The following is a 17,696-nucleotide window of genomic DNA, read 5'->3' as shown; positions in this document are numbered from 1 at the left end:
GATCAGGCTATTGAGTTGGATGGTCAGCCATGATCATAATGTATGGTGGAACAGGCTCGAAGGGCTGAATGGCCTACTGTTGCTCTGATTTTCTATGTTTCTATCACACAACAAACTGGGGTAGCACAAAACCCATCAAGAAAGAAATATAAACCCAGACTAGATAAAGACAGCAGATTTCCTCCTGTAAAGGGCCAAAGCTGAACTAGTTAGTCAACAATCCAATACCTTCACTGGCAATGATTTCAAATTCTCAGCAACTGCATTGGTGCGATTTGAACTCATGTTCAATGGATTACTGACCCAGGCATTTAGATTAGTAATCCGTTTATGTCACCACGATACCACCGTATCCATATATGTATTTGTACCTTTTTGAAGAAGAAGTGATTGGCTAGGTGATTTAGCACCATAGGGTTGCTGGGATCAATCGTGTAAGCTCTCGAGAGTAGTTGCACGCCATTTTTGATGGAATCAGCCTTGGGAGACAAAAAAGGGTTTACAACTCAGTTTATCCAACATTCAGTACATAATGATTGCAAATGCAGTTAAGTGAGCCACGTCACCTGCACAAATCACGATTCACCGTAACTAGTTTTAGCCATCTCTTGTTTCCGTCAACAGAAAGCTATGTTTTCAAGGTATCCAGCAAATTCAACTGAAGGACACAAGAGAATATGAAGATTCTGGAACCGGAAGAGGCAATGAAACCCAACCTGTTTCCCTGCTGCTGTAAGCCAACTCACCTCCCATTTAATCACCATCACTATCAATCCAAAAGAGCTTTGATAAAGGGCCATCTGGACTCGAAACGTCAGCTCTTTTCTCTCCTGACAGATGCTGCCAGACCTGCTGAGATTTTCCAGCATTTTCTCTTTTTAATTTCAGATTCCAGTATCTGGAGTAATTTGCTTTTATCTCTATCAATCCATTCTCTCTAGAAACACACCTCAGTGTCGCTGGAACCATTAGTTTCCCATTATTTTTTCCACAACAAAACCTCAAATGATTTCAATGAGGTAAAAAAGGGGAAACTGTTTTTATTGACAGGTGGGTTGGTAACCCGCAGACATGGAATTAAGGTGAAAAGAAACTTGCATTTTATGCAGCAACTTTCCCAACCTCAGGATGTCATAAAGCACAACAATCTGAGGTCCCTGTCTGCTTCAAGAAGACGACCATCATCCCGGTCCCTAAGAAAAACCAAGCAGCGTGCCTTAATGACTATCGGCCAATGGCTCTGACATCTATCATTATGAAGTGCTTCGAAAGGTTAGTCATGGCACGAATCAATTCCAGCCTCCCAGACTACCTGGATCCACTACAGTTTGCCTATCACCGCAACAGGTCCACAGCAGATGCCATTCCCCTGGCCCTACATTCAACCCTGGAACACCTGGATAACAAGGACACCTATGTCAGACTCCTATTTATTGACTACAGCTCAGCCTTCAACACTATTATTCCCACGAAACCCATCTCCAAACTCCGTGGCCTGGGCCTTGGCACTTCCCTCTGCGACTGGATCCTGAACTTCCTAACCCACAGACCACAATCAGTAAGGATAGGCAACAACACCTCCTCCACGATAATCCTCAACACCGGTGCCCCACAAGGCTGTGTTCTTAGCCCCCTACTATACTCCTTGTACACCTATAACTGTGCGGCCAAATTCCCCTCCAATTTATTTTCAAGTTTACTGACGACACCACCGTAGTGGGTCGGATCACAAACAATGACGAGACAGAGTACAGGAATGAGATAGAGAATCTGGTGAACTGGTGCGGCAACAATAATCTCTCCCTCAATGTCAACAAAACGAATGAGATTTTCATCTACTTCAGGAAGCGTAAAGGAGAACATGCTCCTGTCTACATCAATGGGGATGAAGTAGAAAGGGTCGAGAGCTTCATGTTTTTAGGTGTCCAGATCACCAACAACCTGTCCTGGTCCTCCCATGCCAACACTACAGTTAAGAAAGCCCACCAACGCCTCTACTTTCTCAGAAGACTAAGGAAATTTGGCATGTCAGCTATGACTCTCACCAACATTTACAGATGCACCATAGAAAGCATTCTTTCTGGTTGTATCACAGCTTGGTATGGCTCCTGCCCTGCCCAAGATCGCAAGAAACTATAAAAGGTCGTGAATGTAGCCCAATCCATCACGCAAACCAGCCTCCCATCCATTGACTCTGTCTACACTTCCCGCTGCCTCGGCAAAGCAGCCAGCATAATTAAGGACTCCACGCACCCCGGACATTCTCTCTTCCACCTTCTACCTTCGGGAAAAAGATACAAAAGTCTGAGGTCACGTACCAACCGACTCAAGAACAGCTTCTTCCCTGCTGCTGTCAGACTTTTGAATGGACTTACCTTGCATTAAATTTGATCTTTCTCTATACCCTAGCCATGACTGTAACACTACATTCTGCACTCTCTCGTTTCCTTCTCTATGAACAGTATGTTTTGTCTGTATAGTGCGTAAGAAACAATACTTTTCACTGTATGTTAATACATGTGACAATAATAAATCAAATCAAAATCACTTCAGACAATGAAATACTTCTTAAATTCTGTTACAGTGCAGCAAATGCAGTCAAATTATGCACAGCAAGATCCCACCAACAGCACTGAGACAATGACCATATCATCTGATTTAGCAATGTTGGTGGACATTGGAGAGAATACTCCTGCTCCTCTTCGACTGGTTTTAAGGAAGTTTTTGAGTCCACAGCAGTGCCTAGGTTTAACTTATCATCTGAAGGCCAAGAGCACAGCACTCTCTCAGTCCTGAACTTGGATTGGATCTAGTGTTTAAATCCCTGGTGTGGGACTTGAACCTAGAGCTTCCTGACTCATACAACAGCATTACTCACAGTATCATAGCTGAAGGTAATTGGCAGAAGAAACTGAGAGACGAGCAGGAGAAATTCTTTGACGCAATGAGTAATGATCTGCACATACTCCTTGAAAAGTGGGTTGAATCAGATTCAGTAACTTTCAAATGAGCATTGGATAAATACTTAAAAAGGAAAAAAAATTGCAGAGCTATGTGGAAAGAGCAAGGATATTTTGGAGTAATTGGATTGCTCTTTCAAGATGTTTTGGACCAAATGGTCTCCTCATGTGCTATATGATCCTACGAAAAATTATTGCTTGTCTTGAAAAATCTAGAATTATCTTTCTGAAGTTAGGACTGGGGTGTCTCATGGGACTGTGAGAGATGTTTGCTGGGATGGCCCTGCATAGAAAGCTTTGAATATCACTGCTCAATTGCATTACGTTGCCAGGAGAGACACTTTAAACACTGTTGGCCTTTCCAAATTTGTCTAATAACAACTCCCATGAGAAATTTCACTATGTTAAAGGCACTGTATAAATGCAAGTTCTTGATGCACCCATTCTAAATTGAGTGATAAAAGCAACTATATTTGGCAGGAGATTTGCTGAATCTGTTTGATGTCAGCCCTGTTCTGACTCCAGAGCAGATTACAAGCCCAGGCAGGTAACTCACTTCCTTGTTGTTCAGTTCCAGGACAGCCAGCCCCACCAACGCCCCAACACATTTCGGGTTGAGATCCAGAGCCCTTCCAAATGCAAGCCGAGCTTTCTCCAGTTTACTCAGCTTCACAAAGCAGTGGCCCATTCCCAGTCGCACCTCAGCTGCGGAGACAAGGAACAGGAGTCACAATCTGATAAAAGTTAATACATCAAACACTTGCTTGGTTTCTCCAGTAGGAAGTGGGGCGTTTGAAGGATTTTATCCAGCAAATTAGAAAAAGATTTTCCACTGGTCTGAGAGTCGGGAACCAGAGCACATAAATTTAAGTTAATCACAAGAACAACAAAAGATAATGGTTCATTTTTGATTAGAGTTGTTTTGATATGGAAACAATATTGGAAGCAGCTAAAAAGAGGATGAATAGCTGAAGAATAAAAATTTTGAAGGATCTGGAGAGAGATAAAGCTGTTTCAGAGAATTGGCACAGGCATGACAGACCAAACGGCCTCCTTCTGTGTGCAAAAACACTGTGATTCAACGTGTTTATTGACAATTCATGTAATTGAGGCAGAAGTAAGTGGAAAGCCAGCATGCAATTCCCACCTCCCAATAACTAAACAAGCTGCCTCTGCTGTAAGCATGTATTTGCAACTTACACATTTGTCCCTTCTCCACCTGGCAGCATCCACAAAATACACTGCAGTATCTACTCAAGGCCTTCTCAACAGCACCTTCCAACAACAACTTCCACCATCTTAGAAGCATAAGGGCAGCAGGTGTATGTGAAAACCACTACCTCCAAGCTCCCCTCCAAGTACATACCAGCATGACTTGGAATTTTATCTCCGTTCCTTCATTATCACTGGGTCAAAATCCTGAAACTCCCGCCCCAACAAAATATAGGACACCTTCACCACATGGACTGCAGTGGTTCAAGGCGGCTCACCACCACTTTTCCCAAGGGATAATTAGGGATGGGCAGCAAATGTTGGCCGTGCCAGCCATAACCACATCCCTGGAATTAATTTTTTAAAATGGTGCTGGTTGAGAACGTGATAGGTTTATGATTACCCCTATGAGTTAGTTGACTCTCCATTCTAGACTTGTGTGCCAAGAATTGCCACATCATGAGGTAGGAAGGTTGTAACTCCTTGTAAAAATACAGCCTGTAAAAGGAGAGGGAAAAACTGAAAGTTGCTATTGAGAGGCCATTAGCGTACAGTTTTCTGATCTTAACTCAGTTGGCAGATATGGTGCAGGCCAGGGTGAAGGGGAGGGAGAATGAATACTGCTTCAGATTGAGGAGTAAAACTTTGGGAGAAAGGTTACATACATCGACTATTCTTCAAATCCAAGTGGACACATAAAGAGAGAATGCTTCAAGTCTCGAGAGGGTTACTTACCATCCCGCCTATCTAGGCAGAGGAGGCCATTCAGCTGCTGGAGCTTGATCCAGCAATTCAATTAGATCATGGACCAGTACCTCATTTTCAATAAGATATTTTATAATTTGTGCAGTCAATCATTATTGAACAATTTCAGGTCCTTTTTTTTTTTAAAGACAGCAGATACTGTTATGTTGTCAATTCCAGCTCTTAAAGACCCATTTTCAGTTCCTTTAATTGCCTAGTACCACCCCTTTTGCTTTGCACCAAATCTTTGTTTTTTCATTTTCAGCACTTTCTGATTTTAATTCTGATTTCCAATAGTATTTTACTTTTGTGCCAATTACATTCACCCTCAATCGCTGACACATAAGAGACATTCTATCTTTGTAATTTAACTCTTTAAACCTCAAAATTATTCTGGCATTGTGTTCTGCAGCCCCTCCAGGCCAATATATCTTCCCTGCGGTTTGGTACCCAGAACTGAAGGCAGCTCTTCTGGAGTGGTCAAACTAACTTAAATGGGAAAATATTTTTTTAATATTGTTATTTAGATTGTCATTTTGACGATCTAATCGGAGCTTGAGAATCACTTGCAATCACTTGCTCCCATGCCATTAACTGGTGCCCCTAAGGATCTATCCATGTCTGGCCCCACCTGTTTCTCATCTACATGCTGCCCTTTGGTGACATCACCCAAATGCACACATTAGTTTTCACGTGTGCACTAATGAAACGCAGCTCTACCTCACCACCACCTCCCTTAACTCCTCCACTGCTGCTAAGTTATCAGAGCACTTAGCTGACATCCAGTACCGGATGAGCAGAAATTCCTCCAAATAAATATTGGGAAGACTGAAGCCATTGTTTTTGGTTCCTGCTCCAACCTCTGCTCCCTTAACTATCCAGGCCCTCCCTCCCTCTCCCTGGCAACGGGCTGAGATTAAACCAATTTGTTCACAACCTTGGTGCCACATTTGAGCCCGAGATGAGCTTCTGACCAAATATTTGTGCATCTCCAAGACCAGTTATTTCTATAACCAGAATCTCATTCGACTTCGTCCCAGTCTCAGCCGATCTGCTGCTAAAACCCTCATCCATGCTTCCATTATCTGTTGGCTCGGTTATTCCATTGCATATCTGGTTGGTCTCCCACATTCTACCCCCTGTAAACTTGAGACCATCCAAAAATCTGCTGCTCATGTCCTAACTCACAACGAGTGCTGTTCTCCTCCCACCCCAACATTGGCTCCCTGTCAAGCAACATCATGATTTTTTAATTCTGATCTTGTTTTTAAACCCCCCCCCCAATACCCATTCAACTTTTGGTCATCTGACTTAATGTCTGTGTCATACTTAGTTTTATAATGCTCCTGTGATGTGCTTTCAGACATTTCAATACATTAAGACGATATAAGTACAAGTTGTCATTGTTTTACAAAAGGAAGTTGCAATTATTTTTACTGACAAAGTGACTCCCTCACATTAATCCAGAAAGCCGCATCACGAAGAGAGAGATAGCAGCTTTTGGGACACTGGAAAATTTCTAATCTTTAGATCATTTGAACCAAATACAAATTCACAAACTGCCACAGTGGGATTCAAACTCATGTTCACGGATGGCTAGTCCAATAACATAACCACTGCCACATCATACCTGTCTACAGGTGTGGGCTTGTCAGAGATAGTTTAGAAGTTGATGCACTCAGGGATGGGTAGCCAGGAGACATCAGCAGGGATAGGTGTGATGCTAGTTATGGTGTGAGGGGGTTTCAAGCCAATTCAGTCTTGATCTTCCAGTTCTATTTGCAAGCAATTCATGTTTAAACAAACCTGTTTAATGCATCACAGTCTAAACCCTCACACAATCGTTAAAGACAAATTCACTGGCATGTTTAGAAGCCATTGGGGGATAGGTTGTTGTTAATCAAGTCTATCTCAACAGACCCATGGCTGGGTGCATGGAACCACTCCCTACCTGGGCATCCAGGATTGGTCCGAAGGGCTTTCTTGTAATAGGCCAAAGCACCTCTGTAATCTTTCTTGTTGAAAGAGATACAAGCTTTGCCTGTGGAGGAAAAAGAAAGAGTCACTCAACAGGTCAGTATGTTAACTTGGAGGGTGTTCAAACTGCAGCTTGTGAGTCACCTGAAGCATAACAGTCCAGCCAGTCAAAACCCACGTCCCAATGTTTATCATTTGCTCCGTTTCATGGGGAGCTTTAAGAAAACACACTTAACAATATTCCAACATTGGAAAATAAATCCTAAACCAGAACTGCAAGATCTCTTAGTGCCAACATCTATATCGCCACTGATAATATCCTCATCTCGAGTCAGAAAGCTGTGGGTTTGATACTGACCCCAGAGGTTTGAGCATATAATCAAGGCCCACATTCCAAATACAGCACTAAATAAGCACTGCAACGTCAGAGGTGTTGTTGTCTTTCAGGTTACTCACCGAACCAAAGACCTATCTGTCCTCTCAGATGTGTTATACTCCAGTGAATCCCCAGTTAATGGTCACCACCTACATACTTATGTATTAATTATAGCTAATTGCTACAAAGTGAATGTAAAATATCAACAACGCTATTTGAAGAGGAACAGGGATATCCTGATGAGTATATACCCCATAACACCTAAAACAGATTACTTGGTCATTTACTTGGCTTGGGTCACTGTCTGTGTGGAGTTTGCACATTCTCCTCGTGTCTGCGTGGGTTTCCTCCGGGTGCTCCGGTTTCCTCCCACAGTCCAAAGATGTGCGGGTTAGGTTGATTGGCCATGTTAAAAATTGCCCCTTAGTGTCCTGAGATGCATAGGTTAGAGGGGTTAGTGGGTAAAATATGTAGGGATATGGGGGTAGGGCCTGGGTGGGATTGTGGTCGGTGCAGACTCGATGGGCCGAATGGCCTCTTTCTGTACTGTAGGGTTTCTATGATTTAGCTCACTGCTGCTTGTAGCTTACTTTGAGCAAAGATTACTGCACTTGCCAACTGCAAATTAGTGAGACCGTGGCATTACATGGTGGCCCCTCGATGCTCCATCGAACGCCATTTATGCAACTCACAAAGAGCTTGGACATTCCCCTGACCTAACTGCTCATAACCAACTTTATTTTTTGTTCTGGAGGGAGAAGGACCTGCCTCTTCTCTCATCCAGAACCAAGATCCCATTGCAAACCTCGCTTTAAGGGAGTTCTTACCCAGGAGTGCAGGGATGTTATTCGGTGACTGATTCAGCACAAAGTTGAACTGTGCCTCAGCTTGGTCCATTTTATCCCCCTCCAGCAGGCAGAAGCAGGCTCTTCCCAGCAAGTGGTTCTAAAGACAAGCAGTGAGAACAAATCAGGGCAAAACACCTTTCAAGCAGAAAAAAAATTAATTACATTGAATTTCAGCACAGAGACAGATTATCCTGCCCAACATGTCCACACCATTGTTCATGTTTCACTTCATCCCATCCCATCAGTGTAACCTTCCATTGCTTTCTTCCTCACGTTTTTATCTAGCTTCCCCTTATATAACTCTATGTTATTCACCATTACTACTTCTAGCAAGTTCCACATTCTCACCTCTCCCAGGGTGAAGACGTTTCTCCTGAGCTGCCTACCGTATTTATGAGCGACGGAGGGTCGGTTGGCTGGACAGCTGGTTTGTGATGGAGAGCGACGGCAACGGCATGGGTTCAGTTCTGTACTGGCTGAGGTTATTCATGAAGGCCCTGTCTTTTCAACCTTGCCCCTCTCCTGAAGTGTGGTGAATCTCAGGTCAAAATCACCAGCAGTCAGCTCTCCCCTTCAAAGGAACAAGCAGCCCACGGTCATCTGGGACTATGACCACTTTACTTTTTTTTTTTACGAGTGATGATCTTATGTTGTTGGCCCGGGTTCTGGTTTCCTCCACAAGTGGAAACACCTTCTATACTGAATCTCTTCATAATTTTAAAGACTATTCAAACGAGGTGTTGGGACTAGCCTTTCAGAATAAGTAGTGCAAATGTTTCTCGACATTGCTGCTGAGAAATGAGGAGAAGCAGTTATTTATTCAAATGCAAAGTATTTTGGGATCCAGTCTACGAATAATTAGAGACATGATGTGTGGTGAATGTAACATGCGTGGGAGGAGCAGGGGGCTTTTAATGCCTGGTTTCCAAAGCCCTCTACCACTGGGTCTGTTGTAGACTCATTGATTAGAGTTTGATTGTCATTGGACAAGGATGGCAGAAGGTGAGCTAGATGTACCTTGTTCTTTTTTTAATCAAGTAATTCCAAAGTCCCTAGCAGGTTCAGTTTTATCCAGATTGATTTTTGTAAAACTGGACCAGGAAGAAAACTGCTTGGTCCAAGAGACGAGATATTTGTTGAGACTGGAACATATTCAGCAATTTTGTCAGCGGAACGATTTGGTTGACCAGACATCGCAAAGACTATCGAGTTGATTGGTATCACAATAATTCATAGAAATCATAGAAACCCTACAGTGCAGAAGGAGGCCATTCGGCCCATCGAGTCTGCACCGGCCACAATCCCACCCAGGCCCTACCCCCATATCCCTACATATTTACCCGCTAATCCCTCTAACCTATGCATCTCAGGACACTAAGGGGCAATTTTAGCATGGCCAATCAACCTAACCCGCACATCTTTGGACTGTGGGAGGAAACCGGAGCACCCAGAGGAAACCCACGCAGACACGAGGAGAATGTGCAAACTCCGCACAGACAGTGACCCAAGCCAGGAATCGAACCCAGGTCCCTGGAGCTGTGAAGCAGCAGTACTAACCACTGCACTACCGTGCCACCCCAATGCTAAGACCATAGTTTAGATTTTCCATTCAGCGAATTTTTAAACACGAACGTTTAACTGTTTTCAATAAGCTGGTACTGCTGGTATCAAGATATTGAAAGGGAAGTAAGAAGTGTTTATATAGACAGCCCAATGGCAGTGTGTTACTGTACTAATCTAAAGCAGTGTCAAACGTGCAGGATAGAGGTTAGCTGAAAATTTTAAAGCTTTTTTAGCCTTGGGATTTAAGGGCTAAATGGGGAAAGGAAAAGGGATGGAAATTGGGGTAGGGCATTTTCAGAGAGAGGACACAGGGCCTTTAGACATTGTTGCAATCTATATTGTACCTCAGTGTTGCACCTTACCATATCACACTGTACCTTGCCATCCCCCACCATACCGCACCTCACTGCATGCTGCACTTCATCATAACATCCCTCACATCTGTTGTAATCATACCTGGTCGTACATAATGATTTTGTCGGCCATGGTATAAAGCAAGGTGGCCTGCGTGATGAGCTCTTTCTTTGCATCTTTGTTCTTCTCTTTCCGAGCCTGCTGTACATAGTAAGCGGCAAGAGTGTCCAGACATGTCATCTGGTCTTTCTCATGATCTCGGTAATCCAGGTTTCCATCGATACGAGCGGCTTCCAGCAGCTTCACGAAATCTTCTGTCTTTCCTTGCTTGAAGTATTCGAGCTTTAAGATATGAAAGGTTTTATTTTGAGAGAATAAAAATTAATTTTAAGCATCCTGAGACTGGATTATAAGATTACCTCCAATTCAATGTGCTTTTTGCTTCTGTTACCAATAATCTCTAGCCTTCTCGAAGATCATAATAACATCCATAGATATTCCCCGATCTAACACAGGACAACAGCGTCTGCATACAGCTATTATTGACGAAGGAGCAGCGCTCCGAAAGCTAATGGTATTTGCTACCAAATAAACCTGTTGGACTTTAACCTGGTGTTGTTAAAACTCTTACAGCTATTACATCCAGCAAAAACACAGTGCAAGTTTTAAACCGGATGAAATAAAGTAGTCCAAAATTGACCAATGGTGCCTCAAAACAATACATCAAGGAAAATGAGAAATTGGACCTTGATTTCTTTGCTAAAAAGCCAATGGTAAAAATAATGTAGATATCTGTCGAATATTTTCCTACAACATTGTTGATTTAATAATAGTGATTGAAAAAAAGAGAGACCATTCAGTTTCTCAAGTCTTAGCCATTCACTGAGGTCAAGACTAATCCTCACTCCATCCACCTGACTTGGCTTCCTAAGTCTTAATACCCTTGGCTAGCAAAAAATTTTTTATTGATCTCAGATTTAAAATTAATAACTGAACTAGCACCAACATTTCTACCAACGTTTGCATGAAGAATTGTATCTGAACATCTCTCTTGAACAGTCTGGCTCTAATTGTAAGGTGAAGTCTCTTTATCTTGGACTTCCATCTCCTCCAACAATTTATTCATACATGACCTACCCATTACAAATCCATGCCAGTAGTCTCACACTGGGTACTTGTCCACTCCATCACTCTCCCCCTGAGGTCAGATTCAAGTCTGCTTGATTGGCACACCATCCACCAGCTCAAAAGATCACTCCCTCTAAAACCAGTGCACAGTAGCAGCTGCGAGATGCATTGCAGGAATGTGCCAAGGCTCCTCCGACAATTCTTCCCAAACCCATGAACTCCATCACCCAAAACGAGAAGGGTAGCAGTCGCATGGGAACACTGCCAACTACAAGTTCCATTCCAAGCCAGTCACCATTCTAGCAAGGAAATATACGATCATTCCATCAATTTCGTTAGGTTAGAATCTTTGATCTTGATTTATTATTGTCACATGTATTAGTATACAGTGAAAAGTATGGTTCCTTGTGCACTATACAAAGCATACCATACTTAGAGAAGGAAAGCAGAGAGTGCAGAATGTAGCGTTACAGTCATAGCTAAGGTGTAGAGAGAGGAACTGCCTCCCAAACAGAACTGTGAATGTACATACACCACATGGACTACAATGGTTCAAGAAGGTGGTTCACTTCTTAACGGTCAATAAATGCTGGCTTTGCTCACTTCACAAGAAACAAAAAAACTACAGCAGTGCAAAATGATAATAAATACCTCAGAGCCCCAAAAATATCACTTACTAACTAATGACCTTCAGAATCAAAAAGCAGAGGTGGCCATTCCACCCATCACGTCTATACTGACTCTTTGAAAGAGTTAAGCAATTAGCCCTGTGCTTCCTGCTCTTTTCTCACATCCCTTCAAAGTCTCTTTTTCAAGCATTTAGTCAATTGTCTTTTGAACATTCCTATTGGGTCTGCTTCTACCACCCTTTCAAACAGGACATTCCCAATCACAATTCACTGCAGAATAAAATGTCTTCTCATTGGCTTTTGTGCCAATTTGCTTAAATCGGTCTCCTCTGGTTATGGAACCCCCGCCATTGGAAACAGTTTCTGCTGATTATATTCTATCAAAACCCTTCATTGGTTTGAACACCTCTATTGTATCTCCCATTAATCTTCTCTGCTCAAATAAGAACAATCCCAGTTTCTCCAGTCCCTTCACAGGATTGTTGCCATTCCAGTAAATCATCTTTGCACCATCTTCAAAGGCTTTGACATCCTTCCTAAAATACAATGCCCAGAAATGAACACAATTCCCAGCTGTGGCCCAATCAGTATTTCATAAAGGTTCTTATATACTTTTTATAAACGTATAAAACTTGCCTTGTTCTCTTATTTATCAAATAATAAATCTAAGAAAGCTGTAAGCTTTCTTAACAGCCGTCCTGCCATCTTCAAAGATTTGTGAAAATACACCCACAGGTCTCCCGCTTCCTGCACCACATGTAAATTGGACCATTTAGTTCATATTGCCTCTCTCATTTTCGCCACCAAAATGCTTCACTTCACATTCCGCAATGTTAAATTCCAGCTGTCACGTATCGACCCATTTCAGCTATGTCCCTCAGAAGCCTGTTACTATCGTCCTCGCAGCTTACAAGGTTTCCAAGCTTTGTGTCATCTGCAAACTTTCAAATTATGCCCTGGACATCCAAGTCCGGGTCAGTAAAGTTTTAAAGTTAAAGTTTAACCAAGAAGATCAGTCGCTCTCAGGGAACGCCATTGTATATGTCCCTTCAGTTTGAAAAACCACCATTCACCATTACTCTCTGATATCTGCCTTAGCCAATTTTGTCAATCATGCTGCCACTGCCTATTTGATCGCAAACAAGTCTGTTGTGTGGTGCTCCAGCAAATGCCTTTTGAAAGTCAACACAACATTAATCACATAACCCTCATGCACCCTCCCATTGCTTCACCAGAGAATTCAATCAAGTTAACCTGACATGATTTGGCTCTGACAAATCCACCTCGGCTGTAATTTATTGACAAATATTCTTCCAAGTGACAATTAATTTGTTCTTCTAGAAGTTTCCCCACCACCAAGGCTCACTGGCCTAAGACCAATGGGGTTTATCATTTTTGAACAGATATCAGACATTTATAATCCTCCAGTCCTCTGGTACCAATCACATATCTAAAGAAGTTTGTGGTCAGAGCCTCCGCAATTCCCTTGGTCACCTCACAGGCATTCCACCTGGACCAGGTGACTTTTCTACTCTGAGTGCTGCCAGCCTTTCCAGTACCTCCACTTTATCTAATGCCGGAGCGTGGCGACTTCTTGCGAGCTGACCCCAGCATACCCTCCCGTTCTATGTATTTAACTCTTTTAAACGCGCTAACAATGTTCTATTTCAATCTCAATTACATTCTGTACCCTCTCTTGTCCTTCTCTGCTATGTCCTCAATGGACGGTATGCTTCGTCTGTACGGCGTGCAAGAAACCTTTCACTTATACCAATACAATGTGACAATAATAAATCAAATCAAAATTGACGTCAGATGTTTGCTGCGTGTTTATAATAATCACCCTGCTTTACATCTCTGTATGAAATAGTGGAATACAAACCGCCAAGGCCATCCATATGTGAAGCTGAGTGTGTTCCTGTTTGAGGATACTGATGACTTCATCTCCCTCTGGTAGTTGATCAAAGTCAAGTTCAATGACCTAAACAAAAAACAGTGAAAGGTAGGTTAGCTGTGATTATCCACCATTCTTTTTCAAGCCATCAATTTGGGTAATAGTGCCACAGTGTTTATGTTACTGGAACAGTAATTCTGAGATCTGGATTTGTGATCTGGAGGCATGAGTTTAAAGCCCATGTCAGAAGGAAAGGCTACTTACTGCCAGTAATGATAACCATAAAACCCACTTGGTTCACGGAGGTGAAATAAATCTGCCATCCTTACCCGCTACAGCCTATATGTGGCTCCAGACTAGCAGCAATGTGGGTGACTCTTGCTAGGTCCACTAAAATGGCCTACCAAGTGGCTCAGTTGTGTTCAAGACAGTTCGCCGCCACCTTAAGGGTAATTAGAGATAGGCAATAAATGTCGACCTTACCAACAACAGCCACACCCCATGAATTAATTTTCTAAAAATCGCCTCAGCATCACTTAACTCTGCCAACAGAGGTATTGATTAAATAAAATGACTGGCCAACCTTTGCATTCCTACATTTTCAGAAAGAAGTGTGTTTTTGCTCTCTTAATTAAATTGAGGAAAAGGGAGAAAATCTGAAATATTTACAGAAAATGGAGCTGGTTTTACAATGCTGATATTTGTAAGACAGGCTAATGTTTCAGGTGGGAACTTTTATTCACAACCATTTGCATTTATAGAGTACCTTTGTCAAAGAGAGACAACTCAAAGCAGAAAACTGACAATTCAAAGACTGGGTAATAGCCAGATTAGATTAGTGAGAGGAAACAATAATCTGCATTTCCATAGCATCTTTAACATAGTGAAATTTACCAAGTTGCTTCAAAGGAGTGATTAGTAAACAAAATTTGACACTGAGCCACATAAAGAGCTATTAGGATAGGTGACCAAAATCTTGACCGAAGAGGAAGGTTTGGGCATGTTAAAAAAAAAAGATAGCTGGAAAGGTCTAGTCAAGGAATTCCAGAGCTTGGGCCCCAGCTAGCTGAAGGCCTGACCACAAATAGTGGAGTGGAGTGAGGCCCTGGAAGGATTTTAAAACCAGGATGAGATGATCTGTTGCCAGACAGGGAGCAGAAGAGTGACGAGTCAACACATGCCAACTCATGCAAAGCTATCAACAAAGATGCGATTCTTAAGTAAAATTAAGTCTCACTCATAATCTCAAAATAGAAGACCCAAATCTCAGGATTTTTTCCTCGCTTGAAGCATTCTGTTGTGCCCCCTTCCGCTGTCTCTCTCTTTCTCTGTCGCCAGCAAAAGCTAGAATCTCTTTCTTTGCTACACCTCCCACCCGGGGATTAAAGCAAATAAATAAAATTAAGCCTCAGGAGGCCAGGCTACTGAGCTGAACAAGTTCATAGGCTAAGTGGCCCACTCCAGCTTTCCACAAGAAATCTCCTCATTGTTAGTAGCTTTCTCTTGCTTTATGAGATGGTCAGGCTGGCAATAATGCAAAAGTGTTTGGACACAAGTGGTAGTTTTGGGTGACTCAGTTTTATGGAGAGAAGGTTTATGGAGAGAAGGTTTATGGACAGGAACACGATGGAATAATTGAGTGTGGAGATAACAAGAGAAACACTTACATTTATCTAGCGCCTTTCACAAGCTGAGGCTATCTCAGAGCGCTTCACAGCCCATGAACAACTTTTGAAGCAGTTTAAGTCAACCTAGGCTAGTGAATGGGTTGCACAGGTAGTCCTTCATCATCTCAGTGGGACGCAAGATTGAAATCAGACTTGTGTACTAACCATGGCCCCATGAATAAGCTTGAATATATTTGATACATGCCAAATGATTCATAACGAGTTACAGAAAATGCTTAATCATTCATATAGTAATAGAACTGTCAACTTCAAATGGCAAAAACAAAATAAATATTTATGCTTCAACTGGACACAAGGGGAGTGTACGGCTCTAACAGTCAATGTTGTGAATGCCCCTGCTTTACGTGTATATCACTTTAGTAATACTGGTAAATAAGAGAAATACAGATACAAACCAGCAGAATCTGGCAACCCTGCATGTGAGCAACGGTTAACAAAATACTTCACAGGCTGCACGCAGAACCTTGGTGGGCCACATGCGATCCACGGGCAACAGGTTTTCTACCAGTGTTTTAAAAAGTGTTCATTATTGTGTAGGAAACAGCAGCCGACCAGCACACTGCAAAGTCAATCAACCCCTTGGCTCAAGACCCCTTGGCCAACTGAAGCAGCCCAAGACCCAACAGCTAACTGACACACCGTGGACCCCTGCCGCCAATCTACACACCCTCTGTCCCTGCCACCAGTTGGCACATCGCGGGTTCCAGCCACCAATTGGCCCACCACAGGTTCCAGCTGCCAATCGCCGCCCCGTGGGTTCCCACTGTCTATCGGCACACCGCACGTCCCCGTCACCAATCGGCGCACCACAAGTCCCCACCACGAATTGGCATACCGCAAGTCCAAATGGCACAGAGCAAGGTCCTGTCGACAATCAGCACATCGCAAGTTCCCACGGCCAGTCTGACACTGCAGGTTCCCGAGTCAATCAGTGCACTACAGAACCCCATAGCCAACTGGCACAGAGCAAGATCCCAGAAACAGCAGCATGACCATTGCATAATCTATATTTATGGATATTGATCCGTAGCCCCAGGAAGACGTTGAATAGCCACAGGACATTGGGATGAGGTTGGGAATGGGGGTGTGGGGGGGTGAGAGTGGACACATACACACACCAGGGCAATGGGGGGGGGGTGCATACTGCAAGGGAGGGGGGGCACACACCGGGGGCAATGGGGGTGGGGGGGTGACATACTGAGGACGGGGGTAAAAAGTTGGGGGAATTTCCCCTCCCCGGGCAGCCGGGCTCCGGGTGGAGCGTGAGCGGGCAGGCAGCGCCCGGTTGCTGGGCTCCCTCTCCCGTTCCAGGGCTCCAGCAGCCGCTGTGGATCTGAGCCCGAGTCGGAGGCCGCGGCTATTTCCCCGGCTCCCGCGGCCGGGCTGCCCCCCCGCTGCGGGCGGGTACCCCTCTCCCCCCGGAGGGGGAGACTCTCCCCGGCCCCGCAGTCCCGGACCCCCCATCCTCACCTCATCCGTGTCCCGGAGCGGGATCTCGATGGAGCCGCGCGACAACATGGCGGCCCCGCTGACCCCGGAGCCAGGCCCGGAGAGCACTTCCGGGACACCGGGATGGACCGGAAACCGGGGAGGAGAGAGAGCAACCCAGACACACCTCCACACAGCAACCCAGATACAAACCCACACACACCCCCACAGAGCAACCCAGACACACATCAACCCAGATACACACACAGAGCAACCCAGATACACACACACAGCAACCCAGATACACACACACACACAGAGCAACCCAGATACACACACACACAGCAACCCAGATACACACACACAGAGCAACCCAGATACACACACACACACAGCAACCTAGTTACACACACACACACAGCAACCCAAATACACACACACACACAGAGCAACCCAGATACACACACACACACACACAGCAACCCAGATACACACACACAGAGCAACCCAGATACACACACACAGCAACCCAGATACACACACACAGAGCAACCCAGATACACACACACACACAGCAACCTAGTTACACACACACACACAGCAACCCAAATACACACATACACACACAGAGCAACCCAGATACACACACACACAGAGCAACCCAGATATACACACACACACACACACACAGCAACCCAGATACACACACACAGGGCAACCCAGATACATACACACAAACAGAGCAACCCAGATACACACACACACACACAGAGCAACCCAGATATACACACACACACACACAGCAACCCAGATACACACACACAGAGCAACCCAGATACACACACACACAGAGCAACCCAGATATACACACACACACACAGAGCAATCCAGATAC

The 17,696-nt window shown here is 44.0% G+C and overlaps 1 protein-coding gene across 1 annotated transcript in view; it reads right to left on the bottom strand.

Annotated features, from left to right (window-relative positions):
- ctr9 (CTR9 component of Paf1/RNA polymerase II complex) overlaps positions 1–16,929 on the bottom strand; it is a 49,310-nt gene extending 32,381 nt beyond the window's left edge. The window contains exons 1-7 of the mRNA XM_078220841.1: positions 16,844–16,929; positions 13,674–13,772; positions 10,137–10,376; positions 8,097–8,214; positions 6,868–6,957; positions 3,517–3,665; positions 372–479 (exon numbers count right to left, since the gene is read on the bottom strand). Of these exons, the coding sequence (XP_078076967.1) occupies positions 372–479; positions 3,517–3,665; positions 6,868–6,957; positions 8,097–8,214; positions 10,137–10,376; positions 13,674–13,772; positions 16,844–16,891 (852 nt within the window). The 5' untranslated portion in view covers positions 16,892–16,929. The remainder of the gene's footprint in view (positions 1–371; positions 480–3,516; positions 3,666–6,867; positions 6,958–8,096; positions 8,215–10,136; positions 10,377–13,673; positions 13,773–16,843) is intronic.
- Positions 16,930–17,696: the final 767 nt, after the last annotated feature.

The sequence above is a fragment of the Mustelus asterias genome, chromosome 9, assembly GCF_964213995.1.
Source record: "Mustelus asterias chromosome 9, sMusAst1.hap1.1, whole genome shotgun sequence".
Taxonomy (NCBI): domain Eukaryota; kingdom Metazoa; phylum Chordata; class Chondrichthyes; order Carcharhiniformes; family Triakidae; genus Mustelus; species Mustelus asterias.
Note: the sequence above shows the minus strand (reverse complement) of the source record. Positions and strands in the feature narration are given on the sequence as shown.